Here is a 23,156-nt window from a genome sequence, read left to right as displayed (position 1 = left end):
TCCATATTTTATAAACAGTAGTCTCAGAATAACAATACTGCCATAGACAGTTTGACTCAGTGGATAGAGTGTTGGCCTGTGGACTGAAGGGTCCCGGGTTCGATTCTGTTTAAGGGCACATGCCTGGGTTGTGGGCTCAATCCCCAGTGGGAGGTGTACAGGAGGCAGCCGATCAATGATTCTCTCTCATCGTTGATGTTTCTATTTCTCCCTCTCTCTTCCTCTCTGAAATCAATAAAAATATACTTTAAAAAAAAAAGAATAACAATACCAACAGTATCACCAATAACAAATACTATTGAAAACAGGTTAAAATTGTTTTTCTATTTTTTTGTTCTAGGGCTATAGTGTCAAATTACCGTATCTTAAAGTCATTTGTAATAGTTATATTTTGTGTTGTTATACTACCAACTGGGTATACTTCTTTCATTTTTTATTTTTAGTGTTTTTTTAATTAAAATTTTATTTTTAAAATAGTTATGTAAAATATTTGTCAAATCTATAATGAAACTACAGTACATTGAAAGAACTCAGCTCTGTGATACAAATTGTATTCAAAGAAGTATAGCTTTTATCTTTATCACATCTACCTTCCATTCATCATGACGTAATCATTTTGGTGGCTTTTATTGTTTATTCTTTCAAATTTTTTTTTTTTAAATAATAGCAGGTAACTGTATAAGTGTATGTGTACTCATTTCGCTTAGATAAGATACCATTCACCTTTTTTTTTTCTTTTTTTTTACTGGGCAAAATATTCTGGAGATCACTCCATGGTAGTAAATAGACATAGTCCTCATTCTGTTTTAGAGTTCTATAGAACTCTGTTGTTTGGATATATCATTATGTGGGTTTTTTTCAAGTTTCCTTTTTTTTTTTCCAACCAGTTTTCTATAGATGGACATTTAGGATGTTCCCCAGCACTCTCACAAATTAAAATATAATACCATAAACTTGAATATAACTCCCAATATATTTTTAATATTGCAATTTAAAAATAAGTTACATAGCTCTTTTAAATGTATCCAAATGTCCTGACTATAGGCCTCTCAAATAGTAAAATTTTATATGAATAGAATTATCATTTATAATTATGGTTAATACACAGAATAACCCCATATAATATAAATTTTGATGTGGTTATTTTAAAATTTGAAGTGCATCTCTTAGTGAAAGAGATGTTTATTTCCCCAAGTAGTTCATGTATCTTCAGATGGATTTTTCTGATTGCTAACTCAGAGAATTTATAATTGTTTATTTCTTCTGTTTTGTTTTGTTTTTTTATAGATATGACTAATCTAGATGTCAGGAAGTGCTTCCCAATCTGTTTAATTGGTGTTTAAATTAAAACTGAATGATAAATAGGAGTTAGGCAGATAAAGATGAAGAGGACAAGATAAAAGCGGAAGAGTAATCCCTCCTATGTAAAAGATAAAATATCATATAATGAAAAAAAATTGTAAATATGTATCTGAACTCATAAGAGTCTTATAGATGTCAGAAATAACAAGGAAACCAAAAGCCAAATTCCCTAGCTGTCATATGAAATCAGAACCCTCAGTTTGCACAAACTTGGGTTTGGCATCCTGCATGTACATTCATCTGAAGCAAAGAAATTAACAAAGTAATTGATTTTAGGATTCATAGAACTTGTAGAGTGCCAGGCAAAAGCAAATACATAGCAACTGTGTTTGGAAATTGCTGCAGTCTGGGCCTAATGGGAGTGCTAATGATAGATACATTGCTAAAGAAGAGGCATTCCATATAGAAGGCAAAACACACAAACATCGAAAAAAGCAAGTATTGGGAATAGCACTCAAGAATTTAAATAACAAAACAAACTGAATGAGATAAAATATTAGTATAGTAAAACCACAATATAATGGACTAATTCGGGCGTGGGGGAGTTCGTTAAAGTCGAACGTCCATTACATAATAAACTAGGTTGTCTGATTACGTGTATGTTAAAAAATTGACGAAGTAGTTTACCTGTTTTTACTTATGTAGAAATGTTTATGTAATTAAAATTAAATATGTATAAAAAGTTTGATTTCACAGAAAAGTTTTCTATATGTATTACAGTAATTTTAAAATCACCTGTCACCCCGAGTAAACAAATGCACACAGGTGGTGTCATGTGGTATGATCATATGCTAATCATTCACCAAACACTGTTTATGACTGGTGACTCTTGGATTTAAATATGTAAACTATAGTTGTAGATGTGTAATTTTTATTTATGTTGACAAAATTATTACAGTGTTTTTTTCAACATATAGCCTATTCACTAAAATTTGTTAAAAATAACAGTGAATTAATACCAAAAAATAACCAGCTAATTTAATTGTAAGCAAATCTTGGTTAAAAGCATTTTAGAATTAACAGGATGTTAATTTTTACATATGATATATGGACCAGAAACTTGGTTTGTTAAATCTAGGTCTGCAAAATCGAGTGTTTAGTGTAGTGATTTAAAAGAGAAAACAAACAATTGGAAAAGAAACACACACAAAATGAATCAAATAGCACTTCTATGTTGGAAAATGACCACATGTACTTCTGTTAAGTACAGTTAAAAACCTGAAAATTACATGTAAAATGAACATAAGACTGAAAGGTGAGGGGATGAAAGCAGACCAGCTGAGGATCTCAGAACCCAGGAATGACACAGCAGAATGAAGAGGAAATCTAGACATTCTTATCTGAAGTAAAACTAAAAGAATTTGTCACCAGCAGACCTACCCTAAAATAAAGTCTATAAGAAATTTTTGAAACAGAAAGCAAATTATTAAAGGTACTAGAGGCCTGGTGCACGAATTTGTGCATGGGTGGCGTCCGTCTGCCTGGCTGCCGATCTGGGGCCGATCAGGGCCACCTCGCCCAGCCCTGATTTGGGCCATGGGGCCATGGGGACCGGCCGGCTGGGGAGTTACTGTGGGAGGGCTCCAGAACATGTCCAGCCCTCTCACCCAGTCCCGATCAGCCAGACCCCAGCAGCAAGCTAACCTGCTGGTTGGAGCATCTGCCCCCTGGTTGTCAGTGCTTTTCATAGCGACTGGTTGAGCAGTCGACCAAATGGTCAACCGATTGGTTGGACACTTAGCATATTACGCTTTTATTATATAGGATAATTGTGAAACATTGGGAAGGATGAAAAAATAAAAAGAATAAAGGCATGTTTTCTTCTCTTGTGTTTTCTAAATCATGTTTTATAGTTGAGTCAAAAATTACAGTAACATTTTATGTGGTTCAAATGTATGTGGAAGAAGTATTTAGGAAATTACATTATGTACAGGGAAAGGCAAAAGAACTTAGAGAGAGGTAAGACTTATAAAATGTTGATACCAGTAGACATATTAAAAAAGAAAACATGCAAAAAATACACTCAACAGCACTATAGATAAAAAAGGAATTTAAAAATTCAAATAACCCACAGGAGGACAAGAAAAAGGACACAAAAATAATCATGGAAATGAAAAATAGTATTTGTTAAATGGTAGGCAGTTCAAGAAATAAACTAGTGATCTGGAAGAGGAATATGAGGATTTGTTCATAACAGAGAAAGATTGAAAACGAGGTTTTGTGAAAATTAGAATAAGAGAACCCAAACATATATTTAACTAAATAAACAAGATGGAGGCAGGGCAGTATTATAGAAAACGCTGCTTAAGCCCTGGCCTAGAGGCTCAGTTAATTCGAGTGTCATCCTATACACCAAAAGGTTGAGGATATAATTCGTGGTCAGGAGGCGTCCAGAAGGCAACCAATCGATGTTTCTCTCACATCAGTGTTTCTCTCTCCCCCTTTTTCTCTCTCCCCCAAAATCAATAAAAACATATTCTCGGGTGAGGATTATGAAGTAAAATAAATAAAATAAAATAGAAAATGCTGCAGAAAAAGTTCTTGAGGATCACAGGGCTTAATGAGCCAAAGTAGTGTAGTTTGTGGTGAAACTGCATTCTTGAGCCAAAAGACACTTGTAAAAATGAGTTATACCGAAAGCATTTTATGGTGTGTTTTTTTCAGTAATGTCAACAATGAAAACAGATAGCCCTGGTAATAACTTCACAAACTAGTTACATTATCATTCAAGAGTGAGAGAAATAGACATTTGGAGACAGTTTATTTTTTCCTAAAGAGATTAATTAAGTACATATTTAGGGAAGAAAAATTGAACCTAGAAAGAAAAAAATAACAAGCAGCAGCAGTGAGCACAGGTATGGGGAAAATATGAATAAATAAAAATGAACATTGGCCATTAAAAAACAACTAAATTTTGGTAAAATGTTTAAAATAATTAAAATATTAGTGAAAAATTAATCTGTAAGAAGAGAATGGATATTGTTGGGTTTATTGTTTTAAGGGACTTGTATTGCTGAGGTAGTAATGAGGAAGCATCAATTAGCTTTAGGTTATTAAATCAAGTATGTATCTTTTAAGTTATGTTCTAAAATAACAGGAAGAGCGTATGTAACTTCCAAACCAGGTTGGTGAGGTCTGGGGGCGAAATAAAGAAGATAATGGGCCCTAACCAGTTTGGCTCAGTGGATAGAGCATCGGCCTGCGGACTCAAGGGTCCCAGATTCGATTCCGGTCAATGGCATGTACCTTGGTTGCTGGCGCATACCCAGTAGGGAGTGTGCAGGAGGCAGCTGATCAATGTTTCTCTCTCATCGATGTTTCTGACTATCCCTCTCACTTTCTATAAAAAATCAATTAAAAATATATTTTAAAAAAAAGAAGATAATGGACAGAAAATAGGATAAAAACAAGCAAAGAAAACACATGTTCAGAGAAAGCACACTATAAAGTAGGAAAATACTCTAAATTTAGATTGGTAAGAATGACACATAAATAGCTTAGACTTTTGTGTATTAAGAAGATAGGATCTTAAATTGCATTTTAAAGAAATGACTTTAACACAAAACAAAAAATTAATGAGATTCTAATCTTTAAATAGAAGTCTTGTCCTTAACTGACTCTAATAATAGTGTAAAAAAGAACAAATTCTTTAGGAACATTGAACAGTTGAATCTATTTGTACCTTTAAACATGTCTCAAAGGAGTTAATAAGTTTAAGCATACAAATAATTAGTGAGGGTCTAAAATAGCAGTGATTAAAGTATTTGTTTTTGAAAAGGGTTTATAAAAGGAAGCACGTTAAAAAATCTTTACTGCAGTGTACCACACTAATAGATTAATGGAACAAAAAACATCCAATCATACAATTTTAGATGCAGAAAAAGCATTTCATACATTTATACATAATTTTAAAATAACAATTTGAAATACCATTATAACGAGTATCTTCTAAACATTCAGCAAACATCCTTAAAGGTGAAATGTTACCAGCATTCCCCTTAAGGCCAGATAAGCCTCGAATATACATAATTACTCTCTTCGTTTCCACAATATGCTGAAGACCCTAGCAGAGCAACAACACCAAATGAATAAGTGAATGTTATTAAGGATTAGAAGAACTAAAATTATCATTTGTAGCCTGCATGATTGTCTAACCTAAAATAATGTAAGAAATTCTTCTATAAAGTGTTTAGCAAGGTTACTGGATACAAGAGGTTAAAGATTCTATCAGGGAGGTTTGCTAGTGAGAAGGAATGGTAAAGAAATTGGTAAACAGAGCAACTAATTGTACAAAAATGTTTACTTTGGGAGTTTATGAAACTAAGAAGAATTTTTAACTAGCATAAGAAGAGTGAGAGCAATTAGTTTTAAGTGTTGTAAGGTCTTTGTATTGTTTAGGAAGAGGGTAAACACTAGTCCCTCCCAAACCCCATCCATGGTTTCACTTTTCTCAGTTTCAGTTACTCTTGATCAATCACGGTTCAGAAATATTAAGTGGAAAATTCCATAAAGAATTCATAAATTTTAAATTGTACACTGTTTTGAGACGCATGGAGAAATCTTGCACTCCCTGAGATGTAAATCATTCTTTTATCCACCTTATCCATGCCTCTTAGTAGCCGTCATGGTTTTCAGATGGACTGTCACAATATTGCATTGCTTGGATTCAAGTAAACCTTATTTACTTAGTAATGGCCCTAGCGTGCAAGAGTAATAATACTGGAAATTCAGATTGCCAAAGAGAAGCCATAATGTGCTTCCTTTCAGTGGTTCTCAACCTTCTGGACCTTTAAATACAGTTCCTCATGTTGTGACCCAACCATAAAATTATTTTCGTTGCTACTTCATAACTGCAATGTTGCTACTGTTATGAATTGTAATGTAAATATCTGATATGCAGGATGGTCTTAGGCGACCCCTGTGAAAGGGTGGTTCGACCGCCAAAGGGGTCGTGGCCCACAGGTTGAGAACCGCTGCTTTAAGTGAAAAGTCGAACATTCTCAACCTCAATAAGGAAAGAAAAAATCATGTTGAGTTGCTACGATTTATAGTAAGAACAAATCTGTGAAATTGTGAAGAAGGAAAAAAATTCATCCTAGTTTTGCTGTATTGCACCTCAAATTGCAAAAGTTATAGCCACAGTGCGTGAAAAATGCTTAGTTAAGATGGAAAAGGTATTAAATTATGCGGCCTCTCAAATAGTAAAATTTTATATGAATAGAATTACCATTATTGCTTAGTTAAGATGGAAAAGGTATTAAATTATGGGTGGGAGACATGAACAGAAAACTTGTTCTGAATGATGGCAACACGTTGCACCAGAAAGCATTGCGCTTATATGAAGACTTCAGTAAGGAATCCCTGAAACAAATGTCACCAAACCATTTACTGCAAGTAAGGGATGGTCACACAGATGCCGGAATAGGTTTGGACTGAAAAATACAAAAATTACTGGAGAGGCTATCTGCCCATGAAGAAAGTACTGCCATATTTCCAGCAGAGTTAAAGAAGTTGATTACTAAGAAGAAAGGTATGTATATATAGGAAAAATAGTATATTAGGGTTCAGTACTACCCACAGTTTTGGGCAGCTATATTTGGTCTTGGAACATATCTCCCAATAAGGCGAGACTACTGCACATCGATTCACTTTATATTTTAAATTTGCCTATTAAAATCTTAAGAGGTAACTATTTAAAAAAGAAGTAGTATGACTTTTTAAATAGAAGGTAAATTGGAATTTAAAAATAAAGTTAGAAATGTTAATTCCCTATTGTAATATCAAACACATGTATGAATGTTCTCTCAGTACTTTTCTTCTCTTAAGTTTTAAGCAGGGTCTGAAAACTCTTGGAGTTTTGGAGAAAATTCAGACTTATCCAGAAGCATTTTATAGCATCTTCTGTCATAAACCTGAGAATCTTTCTGCAAAAATGCTTAGAGATCTTTTTACAGTACACACATGTGACGCACAGTCTTTGGGGTTTTGGAACAGTTACTTACAGGCTGTTGAGGGTATGTGGATGTTTTATTTTTATCTGTCTTAGAATGTTTGTTTCAGTATATTAGTTTATTTCTTTGAGTTTTGCATTTTGATAATAAGAATTTTCATTGGCTAACCCCATATTTACAAAACATTTAAAAATAAGTTTGTGTGATTGAGTTGAAATTGATGAGGAAAGGTTAAGAATAAAATTATAATTTACAATGTTTTCTTAATATAATTTGAGGTAAGAGGCAGTCTTACTAGGAATTTTAAATATATGGGTGATGGCCACTGCATAGAATAGTATAAAAGCTAATTGTCTGTTTCATCTTTCTCAAACTTGTGAATTATTCATCCATTGGTTAGGACTATGATACTGATGTTTATCATTGAGCATTAGCAATGTAAAATCTTTTTGTTTAGTAGAGTGGAAAATATTTTAACTTTCAGTTGAATCTTCTTTCAGACAAGTTTTTATTGTTGTTGTTTTACACAGTTTAGTTTTTCTCTGCATTTATTGAACTAATTACGTGATTTTCAACCAGTGTGCTACAAGAATTTTTAAAACATGCAGTGCCTGACTAGTCAGGGGCACTGACCTCTTTCCCCTTAGATTGTCTAATGAAAAAATGACAACAGTCAATACAACAATAGCCATCCAGTGTGAATGAATCAAAATTATACTTTTTTGTGTGTCAAATTGGCAAAAAATATATTTTTTGGTGTGCTACAGAATTTTAGTAATTAGTTTATGTGTGCCATGAGATGAAAAAGGTTAAAAGTCACTGAACTAGTTTATCAAATAATAACCTAGAAGTAAGTGTATGATATATTAGTCACTGAACTAGTTTATCAAATAATAACCTAGAAGTAGTGTATGATATATTGTTTTTAGAATATTATATCCCCAAAAGACGGAATTTCATAATCCACTGAGCCTCTTGGATTCTGATAACTTTATATTAGAGAAGGCATTCAAATATACAATGAGTAGGTCAACTAAGTGATTTTGTGAGTCCTACTTTGAGATTCAAACATTTATTGAATGTACTGTTTTCCTCTTACTACACTTTACTCAGTTATTTAGTTTGCCCAAGATAGATGTGGGAATCTCTGCCTTTCAACATTCCCAGTCAAGATGGGGAAGAGTCTATGATGGTAGCAATATATAATGAACTTATTTTTCTTCTTTTTGGTAAACTTTTCAGATGGTAAATCTGCAACAACATTGGAAGACATTCTTATTTTTGCAACTGGTTGCAATTCCATTCCACCTGCTGGATTTAAACCCACTCCTTCAGTTGAGTGCCTTCATATGGATTTTCCTGTTGGAAACAAGTGTAATAACTGTTTAGCTCTTCCAATCACCAATACATATAAAGAATTTCAAGAAAAAATGGACTTTTCCATAAGAAACACTTTAAGACTAGAAAAAGAAGAAAGCTCTCACTACATTGGACATTAAGATGTTTTGAACAAAGAGATGCTTCTTTAAAGCTGCTATTGATATTTTTGTTTCAGAAATCTGTCCATTATCACTTTTGAACAAACTTGTCAGCTTCTTGGTCCAATAAAATTTATGATGTGAATATTAAGGAATGTTTTGGCCATTTAAACGAAAAAAAATTTTGTTAAGTTATACCATTTAAAGTTGATGATGTTTTTCTATTTTGTTAGTATACATGCTTTATAATGTTCAATATAAATTTTTTTAGAATGGCTGTTAGACTTTCTTCAAGCATAGTAGCATGGTATATATAAGAGAAAAGCTTGTACTCACTATTTTTGTAAATTTGGATTAGCTATAGGATGCCACATTTCAAATTATTATTTTATTTTAAAGCGTTAAATGGAAAAGCTAATTGATAAATTCTGTTATATAAATCAAAGGCACATATTCTGGGGTATGTGTTACATGTATCCTTTTCTAGGATGGCACTAAATTGGTTGTTAAAAGTGTTTTTTTTTTAGGTTACTGATTATATTAAAATAGACCCACACTGCAATTATATTATGCCTAAGGAAGTATGTATTACAGAAAAAGCGGAATTGCACAAATATTCTATGATCTATGGACATTCCATAGTCTTAAAAATACTCCTGAGGTGGATAAAAATATATTAAAAAGTGTATTCTTTAAAGCCTTGGCTTTAATCATAGGAGTTTTTCCCCATGTTAGATCCATACTCATTTCAGGTATCTGAATAATATCTGTGGGTTGTCATATGGTGGTTTGGCTATTTGACAGGTATTTATTTTTAAGATGATTGTATGATAAGTAAGCTCGCACCATTGCTTTACTGCTATCTTTTTTGCTCTTGAAAGGTATCTGTTATTTTATAGGTAATGTAGAAATATGTAAGAAAGAAATACAAATAGAATGAAAAACCCACTCTAATCTCACCATGCAGAATTAACTGATGTGTTTCCGCCTATCCTTCTACAAACTCTTTTATTCCATTTTGTAACTTTATTAATGTTACTAAAAGTAACAAGAAACTATGTAATAACAATTTGAAGTTTATGTCCCCACCATAGTCATGTCACCATAATTATATACACTTTCACAAAAGAAGAAATTGGAAAAGTCTAATTTCTATAATGTTATCAAATATAAATGGGTTTTCCACCAAAGTAAATCATATGAGAGGTAAATTGCTTAGTTGCAACCACATCATTTTTATTTTTATTTTTTTAAAATTTTGATTTCAGGGAGGAATGGAGAGGGGGAGAGAGAGAAACATCAATGATGAGAATCATTGATCAGCTGCCTCCTGCACGCCCCCTACTGGGGATTGAGCCGGCAACCCGGGCATGTGCCCTTGACCAGAATCGAACCCAGGACCCTTCAGTCCGCAGACTGATGCTCTATCTGCTGAGCCAATCCGTTTAGGGCCACATTTGTCTTGATACACAAAATAGGTGTCAGCTATCATATTCTCATTTTCCCTGAGAAACATCCCTAAGTTATCATTTGTCTTGATACACAAAATAGGTGTCAGCTATCATCATATTCTCATTTTCCCTGAGAAACATGCCTAAGTTATTGATTTTTGTTGTTAATCCTCACCTGAGGATATTTTTTACATTGATTTTTTAGAGAGAGTGGGAGGGAGGGAGAAGGGGAAAGAGAGAAAAAGAAACATTGATGTGAGAAAGAGACATTGATTGGTTGCCACCTGCACATGCCTCAGCCAGCCAGGGATTGAACCTGAGACCCTTCCATGCTTGGGCCAGTGCTCTAACCGTTGAGCATGCCAGCCAGGGCAGTTATTGATATTTTTAAAGAAAAATAACGGGATTGATTTGATATTGGTAATATATATCTAATACCAAAAGAAAACTAAAGCATAGTCCTAGTGTACTTTTCTTTGTTATACTTATTAACATACCCAGCAAATTAAAGTTTCACTTTCATTTAAAATGTTTAAGAACATTAAGGCATTTCTTTGTCTTTTGTTAAATTTTTAGATTATTGAAAGTAATTAAAAGGACCTATTATTAAAAAAGGGTTTGAATATCTAATATAAACCTCAAACTTGCCATATAGCTTTTATTTAAAATGTTTTGATAGATTGGCTACTTCATTCTTTAATCTACCCAGTTTTATGAACTTTAAAAAGCCACTAAAGCCCTGACTGGTTTGGCTCGGTGGATAGAGCATCGGCCTGTGGACTGAAGGGTCCCAGGTTCGATTCTGGTCAAGGGCATGTACCTCGGTTGTGGGCACATCCCCAGTAGGGGGTGTGCAGGAGGCAGCTGATTGATGTTTCTCTCTCATCAATGTTTCTAGCTCTCTATCCCTCTCCCTTCCTCTCTATAAAAAATCAATAAAATATATTTTTAAAAAATAAAACTCAAGAGAAAAATCTTTTTAAAAAAGCCACTAAAACAGTACAAACAAAATCTGAATAAATTTCTGGTTATTTGTAGTTTAAATTAATTTCCCCTGCAGCAGTTATTTAGCTGATGATTACTGTCACTTTTTAGGTGGGGAGGGATGGGAGAGAAGAAGGGCACTTGGTTTGGCTACAATTAAAAACATTATGGTATTTCAATTCCTCCTTTCACTTATTTTATGTGTAGACGAGGCCTTAGGGATAAGGTGGTATAAATAATCATATAGGATAGGCACAGTTTAAACTGAAGCATAAGTATTCATATTGAAAAATGTTTTCTGCATGCCATTTAAGGATGTTACATTAGTATGATGTTTTAAAGATTAATCTGTTTAATCAGGGCATATCAGAGAAACTTGTAGGTTGTTTTCTGCAGTGTTACAATGTCAAGTGGTATTACGGTTTTTTTCTATTGTTATAGACAGTGCACAATTCTTACTAATGTTGATTTTAAAAAGGAATAATGCTATAATCCTTTATAAATGTGTGTATGTCTTAAATATCTTAAACTAAATGCCATATATTTCAAGCTTGTTTCCTATTGTTCTCAATGTCAAGGAAAATCAAACATTTGCCTATTATGCATCTACTGTTAATGGTCTTTGGTTGGTTTTATATTCATTGTTTTAAAAGCTTTACACTTTTTGGTGTGAGAACTTCATTTGAAAGTCTTTTACATAATTATCTACAATTATACTTGGTTGTTTTAAGGTAAATATTCTTTAAAATATCAGAAACTAGCTTATGATTTTATATTTTGTCATATTTAATTCCTATTTTATGAATAAGCCATTCTCTGTTTGGGTCAAGTAAAAAGCCTTCATTTGATTACTAACTTGAGAAATAAATCATTTTGGCTTCTACTTTATATCAAAACTTTCAATAATTTTTTTCCCTAATTATGTGGAAGCTAGTGTAACTTTTGTACTCAAAATTAAATTCTAAGGGGAGTATAATAGTTAAATTTTTCAGTGACTGCCTGAGGTAGTCATTATTATTAGAACAAGATTCTATTTATAAATCTGTAATATTTTTATGTAGTGATTATCACGTGCTTCATTGTCTTTATATCAAAACTTTCAATAATTTTTTTCCCTAATTATGTGGAAGCTAGTGTAACTTTTGTACTCAAAATTAAATTCTAAGGGGAGTATAATAGTTAAATTTTTCAGTGACTGCCTGAGGCAGTCATTATTATTAGAACAAGATTCTATTTATAAATCTGTAATCTTTTTATGTAGTGATTATCATGTGCTTCATTGTTACTTTTACAGTAAGCTATTAAACTAGTTTTTATGCTTCAAGTATTACACAGTTTTATGCTTCAAGTAATGCAATACAAATCATAAGAACACACTGAATGATGGATTACTTGATTGTGTATTACATGTAGTTTAGGAATATTTGGGTTGCTTTGAAGAAACCCAGTTTTAAGTTCTCATTTTGACTTTTTTCAATTGCCAAACATATTCTAATACCTACTGTATGTGAACAGGTATTGTGCTAGGTGATATTTTATGTGTCAGCCTATTTCTCCCTTTTTTTGAACACATCAGATGTAGCCAAAAAACATGACACTTAAGTGAAGTTTTTTAAATAAATGTGTTTATGCTACTAAAAGTGAAGTGCTTATATAAACTCAACTTGTCAGAATTTAACAAGATTAAGTTTCCAAAATTATTAAGTAGATAGAAGATTCCACATTTGAGAGATCCTGCAGTCGGCTTATGCCTAGTAAACTCTTAAATGAGCTGTTCTGAGATATTCTATGTTAAAACTGTCCCCTAATGGCCTATTAAGCATGGTGTAGTGGTTGCCCTATGAACCAGGAGTTCAAGGTTCGATTCCTGGTCAGGGTACATGCCCCAGTTGCAGGCTGGATCCCCAGTATAGAGCGTGTAGGAGGCAGACAATGATTCTCCCTCTCCGTTTTTCTCTAAAACCAATTAAAAAATATATTTAAAAAACTATCCCCTAATGAAAAATTATAGTTTGCCAGAATAAATTATTTAAACCAAAAATCTGGGTAGGTAGAGCTGGTTGAAGGGGTACAATAAATTAGGTTAACTATTATTCTGAAGCCATGGTTTGGTTATTTCTGATAATAATGTAACAAATACCTTAGTCTTAGCTTTACAGAGACTACTTGTCTACTGCCAATCATCTGTGGGGCATATTTTTTTAAAATTTACATTATATGCACTCCTTGTTCAGGACAGGTTTTTATCATTTTTATGTAGGTACTATATATAAATGTCTAGCATTTTCTTAACGTTTTTGTTTTATTTTGTTAATTCTCATCCGGGGATCTTTTTCCATTGATTTTTTAAAAATTTATATTTTTATTGATTTCAGAGAGGAAGGGAAAGGAAGAGAGAGGTAGAAACATCAATGATGAGAGAGAATCATTGATTGGCTGCCTCCTGCACGCCCCACCCTGGGGATTGAGCCCGCAACCTGGGCATGTGCCCTTGACCGGAATCAAACCCGGTACCCTTCAGTCCGCAGGCCAACCTTCTATCCACTTAGCCACACCGGCCGGGGCTTTCCATTGATTTAGAGAGAATGGAAGGGAGGGGGAGAGACAGAGAAGGAAACATCTATGTGAGAGATACCAATTGGTTGCCTCCCACATGTGTCCCAACCAGGGCTAGGAATCCAGCCTGTAACCAAGGTCCATGCAGTAGTGAACCCAGGACCCTTCCTTCAGTCTGCAGGCTGACACTACTGAGCCAAACCGGCTAGGGCAGTGGTTCTCAACCTGTGGGTCGAGACCCCTTTGGCGGTCGAACGACCCTTTCAAGGGGTCGCCTAAGACCATCCTGCATATCAGATATTTACATTACGATTCATAACAGTAGCAACATAACAGTTATGTAGTAGCAACGAAAATAACTTTATTGTTGGGTCACAACATGAGGAACTGTATTTAAAGGGCCAGAAGGTTGAGAACCACTGTGCTAGGGCTTTCATAGCATTTTAATGTGACATGTAGTCTTAGGGAGAAGTCTGGTGGAGCTGAAATGGTTAAATGATAGATTTGCATTTGAGAGAATTACCCAAATGAACAAGATCGGGCTCTCAGATGTTGGAAGATGGGCAAGCCTGTACATTTTCTATTCCATGGACACAAAAACTGAAGTAGAACTTTCCAAAGGGCAGGAACTGTCATTTCTGTTTAAATTAAAACACACCTAGATCATTGGTGATTCCTTCAAAATACTGTGATAGCACTGGCCAGGTGACTCAGGTAGTTGGAGCTCTCCTCTGACACCAAAAGGCTGAGGGTTTTGCTTCCTGGTCTGGACACATATTTACGTTGGGTGTTCCTTCCCTGGTCGGGCACATACAGGAGGGAAGAGGTAGATATGTCTCACATCAATATTTCTGTCCCTTCCTCCCTCCCTCCATCCCTTCCTCGAGTCAATAAAACATATCCTGCAATGATGATAAAAGTAACTACTAAAAATATTAGTGATAGCACTAAATAAAGCAGTAAATATTCCAGTTAATTTCTTAGTGACTATGCCAATTAGCAAATGAGAGATAATTTAATTCTTAAAGGTTCGTAACGTTTACCAACCTCTCCCTATGACCTCCAGTTCCCAGCGCCTGGTACATATAAGTCATACGATTCAGTAATGAACTTTCACCTTTAAGATGAATAAGGTCGGAGGACCTAATATATAACATGGTAACTGTAGTGATAACTACATTATGTAATTGAAATTTGCTTAGAGTAGAACTTAAATGTTCTCATATATATGGTGATGGATGTGATAACTAAAGGGGGGAATCCTTCCACCATATGATGTACACTTCAAATATCTTTCAACTTTTGTCAATTATTCCTTCATAAAGCTGAAAAAAATAATAGGTGACACCAAGACATTAACTGCAAGAAAGAGATGGTTACAGAGATTCAGGAATAGGTTTGGACTGAAAAAATTACACAAGAAAAAAGAATGTAGGCTCACTTCCAAGATGTTTCCTAGTGGTGTTTAAGATCACCTGTCTTCATTTTCATAAAAATAAACAACTTTTATTTGTGAAATAGAGAAGTTAATGTTGTGTTATAGAAATGTGCTTTTCGTGTAATTGTTAGGGTAATTTTTAACTTATTTCTCATATAAATTTGAAAGTTGTTTTCAAAGCAGATTTTGAGGCACAGGGTGTATGATTTCATTTCAGAATGAACATGCTCCACAGCTCTTGCAATGTCATCAATGAACTCTATTGAACATATGGGAGATGAGCTGTCATATTGTATCCATTTTTACATCCAATAAAATATGGACTAAATTAGGAATCATCAATATTGGATACATTTGATCATCACATGGCTTCAAGTGTACATTAAAACACCAGCCTTATCCTACTTACCCACTCTCCCCCAAAGTAATGGTTTGTGATTTTGCAGTTGCCTAAGGGATAGGAGGAAATGCCACTTGGCCATCTTGCACCCTTCTGGCTCCTGTGTCCACGTAAGCAAAACGCCACCATAAAACTGGAGCATTGAGAAAAACATTGCTCCAAAACTGCCAGGAAAGGGGAGCCGGGAGGATACAGAAGAGAGAGCTGGCATTTAAGTGCCTACTTTGTTGCAGGAGCTTCACTCCATGTTAGTCCCGTGGTCCTTAAACCCCTAAGTATGCTCCCAGCGAGTGATGTGCAAATGACCAAGCAGTTCAGTGTTTCCTTACGGTCTTAGCACTGCGCCACGCTCCCACCGAAAGAGTTCAGCTCCAAGCAGCTGCCACTGGAGAATAAAAGTCCCTACTGTTCCGCAGCAGAAAATCCCTACAGGGGTCAGGCATTCACCCGCTCCGGGTGTCACAGTTCTGCAGGGGTGCAGCCGTGGGAGCGTCGCCCCCATCAACTTCCTTTAGCCCCGCCCCTCCGGGTTTTGCTTCCGGGGCGGTTGCGGCAGCCACGTCACCCCGGGCTCTGCTCGCCAGTCGGGCAGTGGATGGTGGGAGCCAAGATGGCGGCAGCTAGTATTCGAGAGAGACAAACAGGTACCGAGTCCTTCACTGCCTTCTCCCTGCGGTCCTGTGCCTGCGATGGGACGCCCTCTTTCTCTGCGGGTCGCCTCCCTCGGTCGCAGCGCATGGAGCTGGGAGACGGGCCTCCAGGAGTTTAATCCGGTTCCCGGAGCATCGAGAGCCCCTCCCCTTGGGAGTTTTTAGGGAAGAGATGCCATGGACCGGAGAGCTCGGCCCCGCTAGGGGTGCAGGAGCCGGGCTTGTGCAGGGGGCCGGCTGGGTGGTCCTTTCCTACGGAGCCTCGAGGCCGTCAGGACGAGCTCAGGCGGGTGGCATTTCCCCCTCGGTGTTGCCTCTCTGGGTTTGTTTCTGTGCGCGGTTCAGTTCTCTCCGTTTTCACGGTGAAAGTTTCGTTTTCTGGCATTCCCACCGCAGTTAAAAAAACAAGTATTCTTTTCAGGGCAGCTTGCGTCCGGCCGCTTCACCTTTGGACGCGGTCATTGGGGTACCCGACGAGAAACGCCGGGTGGTTTCCCCAGCTCCGGGGAGGGGACAGGAATGGCGAGGGGGGAATAGCCTTACCGTGTTAGCTGGTTCACAGGTTCGTGTTTTCAAACTGCACATGCAGTATATACAGTGAGACAAGTATACATTTCTTCCCCTGAGCTCTGATATGTTTTTCTATCTTCGATATTCTTAGTTTTGCCTTAATTTCTTAGGCAACTTGCATTTTACCTGTTAGCTACAAACTGATGGTTTATGCCTGTTAGCTAGTTGTCTTAAAAGTTCGCAAGGACTTTTAATTCTGAGGAGCTAGTGGAAATAAGCCATCAAAAATGTGCAAACTTGTAAATTCTGTCTCTTGTAATTATTTTAGGTTGCATGTAAATGTGAATAGGAAAACAATTGGTTGTGATTAAGGTGGCCTATAGCGGGGATTTGGGCTGTGCTTGATTCCTTCCTTCGGGTTTCAAAGAAAAAAATTAATGACAGACTTCAGACTGATAATGACACACAGTGCATACTGAGTTGCGTTCTGCCTTCCCCAGTAGATAATTTAATATTAGCTGTCAGATGAAGGCAGGCATAACTTACATATATGAAAGTTCTAATAAGATTTGGGGAATACCTGCCATTCATTTTATCTGTGGAAGCAGATAGATGCCCCGCTTGTTTTGAGGTATAGTTCTGACAGCTTAATGAAGCCCAGTGAGGTTCTAATAAGATTTGGGGAATACCTGCCATTCATTTTGTCTATGGAAGCAGATAGATGCCCCGCTTGTTTTTGAGGTATGGTTCTGACAGCTTAATGAAGCCCAGTGAATTAGGTTATACTACATATTAAAATAAGATCTGAAGGAACACTCTTTATCAATACAAAGGAGCTTTTTGAAAAATGAAAATTGGGGACCCTCTCCCCCTCCCTACCTGGGAGTCCATTCTGTGGGACCCTTTCCCCCTCCCTACTTGGGAGTCAGTTCTGTGGGATTCTTTCCCTCTCCTCATGTGGGAGTCTGTACTTGTTCTTCAATGAATTTCCACCTTTGCTATAAAAAAAAAAAGAAAAAATTGTATGGTAGTAATTTTTATATGCAGGAACTGTAGAATTTAAAATCTAACAGCATAATTTCAATTTCTGCAGAAATGAAGTTAATTATAGCAAGATTTCACATCATTACCAAATAGGTTATGCCAGCTTAATCGTTTATAATATTAGTACCCACAAATTCTGTTTTATTTTCAGAGAAAGATAAACCCTATGATATATGTTATAGTCGCAGAATTATACATCTCCCTGATATGTACTGAAAATGTTTTGGGAAATAACTCACAGTCAATTCTCAGATATTCCAAGTACCAGACAGTGTGATACAGAGGAGTTTGCAATCTATTTAGGTAGATAATGGTTGATATATAATGAGCATTTAGTATTGCCGGGCACTGATTTTAGTGATTTTCATATGTATTATTGTCTCCATTTTGCAGATGCCTGTTTTTTTGCTTTGCTTGTCTGAAGAATCTTTATTCATCTTAAAGGTCCCCTCAAAAGTCATCTTGTTTGTGCATGTGTCCTGGACCACTGCCCTCTCTATTTCGGCCTTTAGTTCAACAGGCAGAATCCTGTCCTTCCGTGGTACTTCATGCATGCCTCTGTGTTGAGGTTCTTGCTCAGCTCCCTCACTTCTGAGCATTGGAGAGCCACAGATCAACTGCTTTCTCTCTTGTGATCTCTTGAGCTTCTTGGATAAATAGGTATTATCTACATACTGACGATCCCCAAGTTCATCTCTCTAGCTAGCCTGTCCTCTGAACTCAGTATACCACATATCAATTAATGGCAACTCCATTTGTGTAGTTGCTCAGGTCAAAAACCTTGGAGTTTTCTTAACTTCTCTCTTTCATATCCCACATCCAGGTCTGTCCATAAATCTTGTCAGCTCTATTGTGGATTTTTTTTTTTAAACTATGTTTTATTGATTTCAGGGAGAGGAAGGGAGAGAGAGAGAGAGAGAGAGAGAAACATCAATGATGAGAATCATCGGTCGGCTGTCTCCTGCATGCCCCCTACTGGGGATCGAGCCAGCAACCGGGGCATGTGCCCTTGACTAGAATGGAACCTGGGACCTTTCAGTACGCAGGCTGATGCTTTATCCACCGAGTCAAACCAGCCGGGGCGTCAGCTCTATTCTGAAGATATTTCCAGGATCTGACTGTTGTCATTGCTGTCACCCATGTCCAAGCCACCATGAATTTCTGTAATAACTGCCTATTTGGTCTCCTTGCTTTTGCATCCCTGTCCCCCTTCATTTTTCTTCACACAGTACTCAAATGTTACATATTTGCTCAAAACCCTCCAGCTGCTTCCTGTTTCATTCATAGTAAAAGCCACAGTGATTTTACAGTGGTCTACAGCAGTGGTTGGCAACCACTGGTCTACAAGACTCCAGATGATCTGATTCGCACTTAATTTTTTGACCTCATTCCCTGTTATTACTCCCTTTTCTAGCCACACTAGACTTCCCACTTCAGAGCCTTTATATGTGTTTTTTCTATCTAGAATATTTTTTTAGAGATATCTGTGGCTCACTCCCTCATTTCCTTTAGGCCTTTATTCAAATGTTACCTACTCAGGAGACCTTTCCTGACTGCTTAAAATTACACCACTATTTCTTCTTCCCCCTTCCCTTCCTTGTTTTTCTCCATAGCTCTTATCCTGATCACACATACCACATGTTTTATTTATTTTGTTGTTTTTTCCCCCCAACTAAAATGAAAGCTACTTGAGGATAGGTAATTTTATTGTCTGTTTTGTTTAATGCCAACAACTAAAACTGTGTCCAGCAGATGGTAAACACTACTAAACATTTGTTGAATGAGTTGAGTATATAGTGAATGAGTGAAAACAAAAACAAAAACATTTCAGGCAAGGATGAAACTACATTAGCCAAATCTAGAACTGTGGATAATATGTTTAGGGCCAATAAAGGAAATTAGTTTGTCATTTGAGCTAAAAGCAATGATTTACGCCTTTAGGGCGTTACTCTGATGAAAGTAAAATTACATTCTTATACATTATTTGTACACAGGCCTTTTGCTTTATTAACAAACTCACTGTGTCAAAACCTCTGTTAAGAAGTTGGCCAAGGCTCAGAGTTGGGGATATTCATCTAGATGGGGCTGAGAAGGCAAATACCTGCTGTTACCGGCCTCTCATTTAGCCGAGGCCTACCTCTGGAGAACTCTACACCTGGGGCTCACATGCAGCTCAGGCTGTGGTTCTTCCCAGTTGTCCTGTGTCAAGAGTGAGCAGCTGTTCCTAGAAACGAGATTCTCTCTGTCGGGCCGTGAGTGCCAGGATGGTGGCATCTCTGTTGTCTGGAGGTGGGAGGAAGGAAGAGCTCTTTTAAAGCACAGTGGGAGAGTTAATCCTGGAGCACCTGCTATGCCTCATGTGTTAGTCATCTTTATGCAAAGTGGTTTTTGTTTGTTTGTGTATTTTTTGTATAATACCATAACACCCATGAGCTACTGAAGTAGGTGTAAATTAGTATTGGCAATGTGTGTTATTGGCTGGGCATTAGGTACTAATATTTTACCAAAACGTTATGTCTGAATGTACACACATAAATATGCAAATATATCACTGAAATGCAATTTCTTATTTTACCTGCCTCAAGAAACAAGCATTTAATAGATCGTTTTCTAGTGAGTGAGTGAATATGCTGTAAATTAATGTTCAGGTAATTTGAGCATTATGTAATTCTCTAGTAGGAGTTGGGTTTGTAGATTATTCTGTATTAATAATAAAGCCTTTTCAAAAATGCTTTTTAAAATCAACTAAGTAGATTTTAGTATTGCCAATCTTTTAAAAATTAAATCACCTAAAGAGTACCTACCCTATTTGGCCATCTCATCTTCACATAGAAGTACATCAAGATTTTTATTTTCCTTAAAATTAATTATACCTGAGTCTGTTATTTGTACCACATGAACAGATGAGCAATAAAAACCACAGAAGTAGCCCAATGGGCGTGACTCAGTGGTTGAGCATCGACCTATGAGGCAGGAGGTCACGGTTCCATTCCCGGTCAGGGCACATGAGTTTCAGGCTCAATACCCAGTCATTTGATTAATTAGTTTTATTTGAATAATTTGTGTATTTTGTTTTGAGGTAGTAGGTAATAAATGTGGGGGAAAAGTGAAATCCTAAAAAACAATGTTATATTTAATGAGACTCTTTTTATTTCCAGTGGCTTTGAAACGTATGTTGAATTTCAATGTGCCTCATGTTAAAAACAGCACTGGAGAACCAGTATGGAAGGTAAGAGGGTTTATTTTAATGGGGACTATTCCCTTTTTCTCAGCCCTTATTGGTGGTGATTGGATGGAATTTCTTGTTAATACTGAACAGTAGGACATTTTAGTGGTAATGCATGAGTATTTTATTTTTATTTAACATGACTTCTTAATGTGAATCTTTTTGATAAATACTATATGGAGTAAGACAGGCAATGATAGTAGCATTTCATCTAGGTAATCCTGATCTCCTGGGCAGCACCCCTCTCTTAGGTCTTCACTCTGGTTGATGTTTTGTTCTTTAGCTCTGCTAGTCCAGAGTTTGGATCTTGCAAGCTTGCTCAGGGTTAGTGAGACTCTGGGGATTGGTCCATTTTAATCAACTCTTGAGAGAGTGATCTGTAAACCAAAATGCCACTTCATTGCCCTAGCCTAGCCGATTTGGCTCAGTGGATAGAGCATTGGCCTGTGGACTAAAGGGTCCCAGGTTTGATTCCGGCCAAGGGCACTTGCCTGGGTTGTGGGCTAGGTCCCCCTGTCCCCCAGTAGGGGGCATGCAGGAGGCAGCCAATCAATGATTCTCTTAATCATTGATGTTTCTATTTCTCTCTCTTCCTCTCTGAAATCAATGGGAAAAAAATGACACTTCATTAATTTACTGATATATAAAACTATTAGTAAAACTGGTAATTGGATCAGAAAGCAATCCATAATCTTTCTCCCTGAGCTATTTCATTCTAAACTTCGTGCTGCCTCTAGCTCTTTCTTCAAAGAGAGAATGCAGTCAATTAGTTTCAAACTTATCAGTTTATAATCACTTTAAATTTAATTAAAAACAAGTCAACTTGGTTACAGTTTTGGGTGTTTTGAAAATTCTCCACGAGTCCTTAGAAGTACTTTGGTTAAAGCTATCTATTGAATTATTCATAGTTTAAGTTTGAGCATATCCCCTAACTTCCCCCTTCCTTCCTCGTTATTTTTGGGCATCTCCTTATATTGCCCCTTGCATAAACTATATTTGTTTATTTTTTAATGTTTTTATTAATTTTTAGAGAGAGAGAGAGATAAAAACATCAATAAGAGAGAAACAGATGAGAGGTTGCTTCCTGCAGGTCTCCTATTGGGGATCAAGCCTGAAACCCAGGCAACATCAGTTTGTTTTCTATATCTATGAGTTTGTTTCTGTTTTTATTGTTCATTTATTTTGTTTTTCAGACTTTACGTGTAAGTGAAATCTTTCTCTGTCTGACTTATTTCAATTATTGTAATGCTCTCTAGGTCCATCAGTGTTGTTCCACATGGAAAGATTTCATTCATTTTATGGCTGAGTAATATTCCATTGATTATGTGTACTGTATCTTCTTTATCCAGTTGTCTGTTGATGGACACTTAGGTTGCTTCCATACTTGGCTATTGTATATGAAATGTCCTTTCTCTCTCTTTCTTTCTTCCTTTCTCTCTCTCTCTCTTTTAAATCCTCACCAGAGGATATTTTTTCCATTGATTTTCAGGCAGAGTGGAAGGGGAGGGGGAGGGAGAGAGAGAGAGAGACATCAATGTGAGAGAGGCACATCGATTGGTTGCCTCCTTCATGGGCCCCAACCAGGGTCAGGGATCGAATGGCAATGGAGGCACATGCCCTTGAGCCAAGCCAGCCAAGGCTTCTTTGTCTCTTTATGGCCTTTTTTTAAAAGTTTATTTTATCTGATAAAGGTATTGCTAGCCCAGCTTTTTTTTTCTTTTTCATTTCCATTTTCATGAACTATTCTTTTCCATCCCTTTACTTTCATTCTGTGTGTGTCCTTCTATCTGAAGTGGGTCTCTTTTAGGCAGCATATGTATAGGTGTTGTTGTTTTTTAAATATATTTTTATTAATTGCAGAGAGGAAGGGAGAGTGAGTGAGAGAGTGATGAGAGAAAATCATAGATTGGCTGCCTCCTACACACCCCACATTGGGAATCGAGCCTGAAACTCAGGCATGTGTCCTGACCAGGAATCAAACCGTAACCTCCTGATTCATAGGTCGACACTCAACCACTGAGCCATGCCAGCCAGGCTTGTATTCTTTTTCATTCAGCCATCCTTTTTCCTTTTATTAGAGCATTTAATCCATTTACATTTAAAGTG

At 36.5% G+C, this 23,156-nt stretch overlaps 2 protein-coding genes across 3 annotated transcripts in view; both read left to right on the top strand.

Annotated features, from left to right (window-relative positions):
• G2E3 (G2/M-phase specific E3 ubiquitin protein ligase) overlaps positions 1 to 10,033 on the top strand; it is a 54,303-nt gene extending 44,270 nt beyond the window's left edge. Inside the window, exons 14-15 of the mRNA XM_005880995.2 lie at positions 7,189 to 7,376; positions 8,556 to 10,033. Of these exons, the coding sequence (XP_005881057.1) occupies positions 7,189 to 7,376; positions 8,556 to 8,812 (445 nt within the window). The 3' untranslated portion in view covers positions 8,813 to 10,033. The remainder of the gene's footprint in view (positions 1 to 7,188; positions 7,377 to 8,555) is intronic.
• A 6,127-nt stretch (positions 10,034 to 16,160) lies between these two features.
• SCFD1 (sec1 family domain containing 1) overlaps positions 16,161 to 23,156 on the top strand; it is a 123,840-nt gene continuing 116,844 nt past the window's right edge. Inside the window, exons 1-2 of one of the 2 annotated variants that reach the window (XM_005880994.2) lie at positions 16,161 to 16,264; positions 20,983 to 21,053. In XM_005880994.2, coding sequence (XP_005881056.1) covers positions 16,216 to 16,264; positions 20,983 to 21,053 — 120 coding nt within the window. In that variant the 5' untranslated portion in view covers positions 16,161 to 16,215. Of the gene's footprint in view, positions 16,265 to 18,106; positions 18,128 to 20,982; positions 21,054 to 23,156 lie in introns of those variants that run through there. The other variant, XM_014528975.1, reaches the window with a different exon arrangement.

This window comes from Myotis brandtii, unplaced genomic scaffold (genome assembly GCF_000412655.1).
Source record: "Myotis brandtii unplaced genomic scaffold, ASM41265v1 scaffold667, whole genome shotgun sequence".
Taxonomy (NCBI): Eukaryota; Metazoa; Chordata; class Mammalia; order Chiroptera; family Vespertilionidae; genus Myotis; species Myotis brandtii.
The sequence above is the reverse complement of the archived record's forward strand: the minus strand, read 5'-3'. Positions and strand labels throughout refer to the sequence as shown.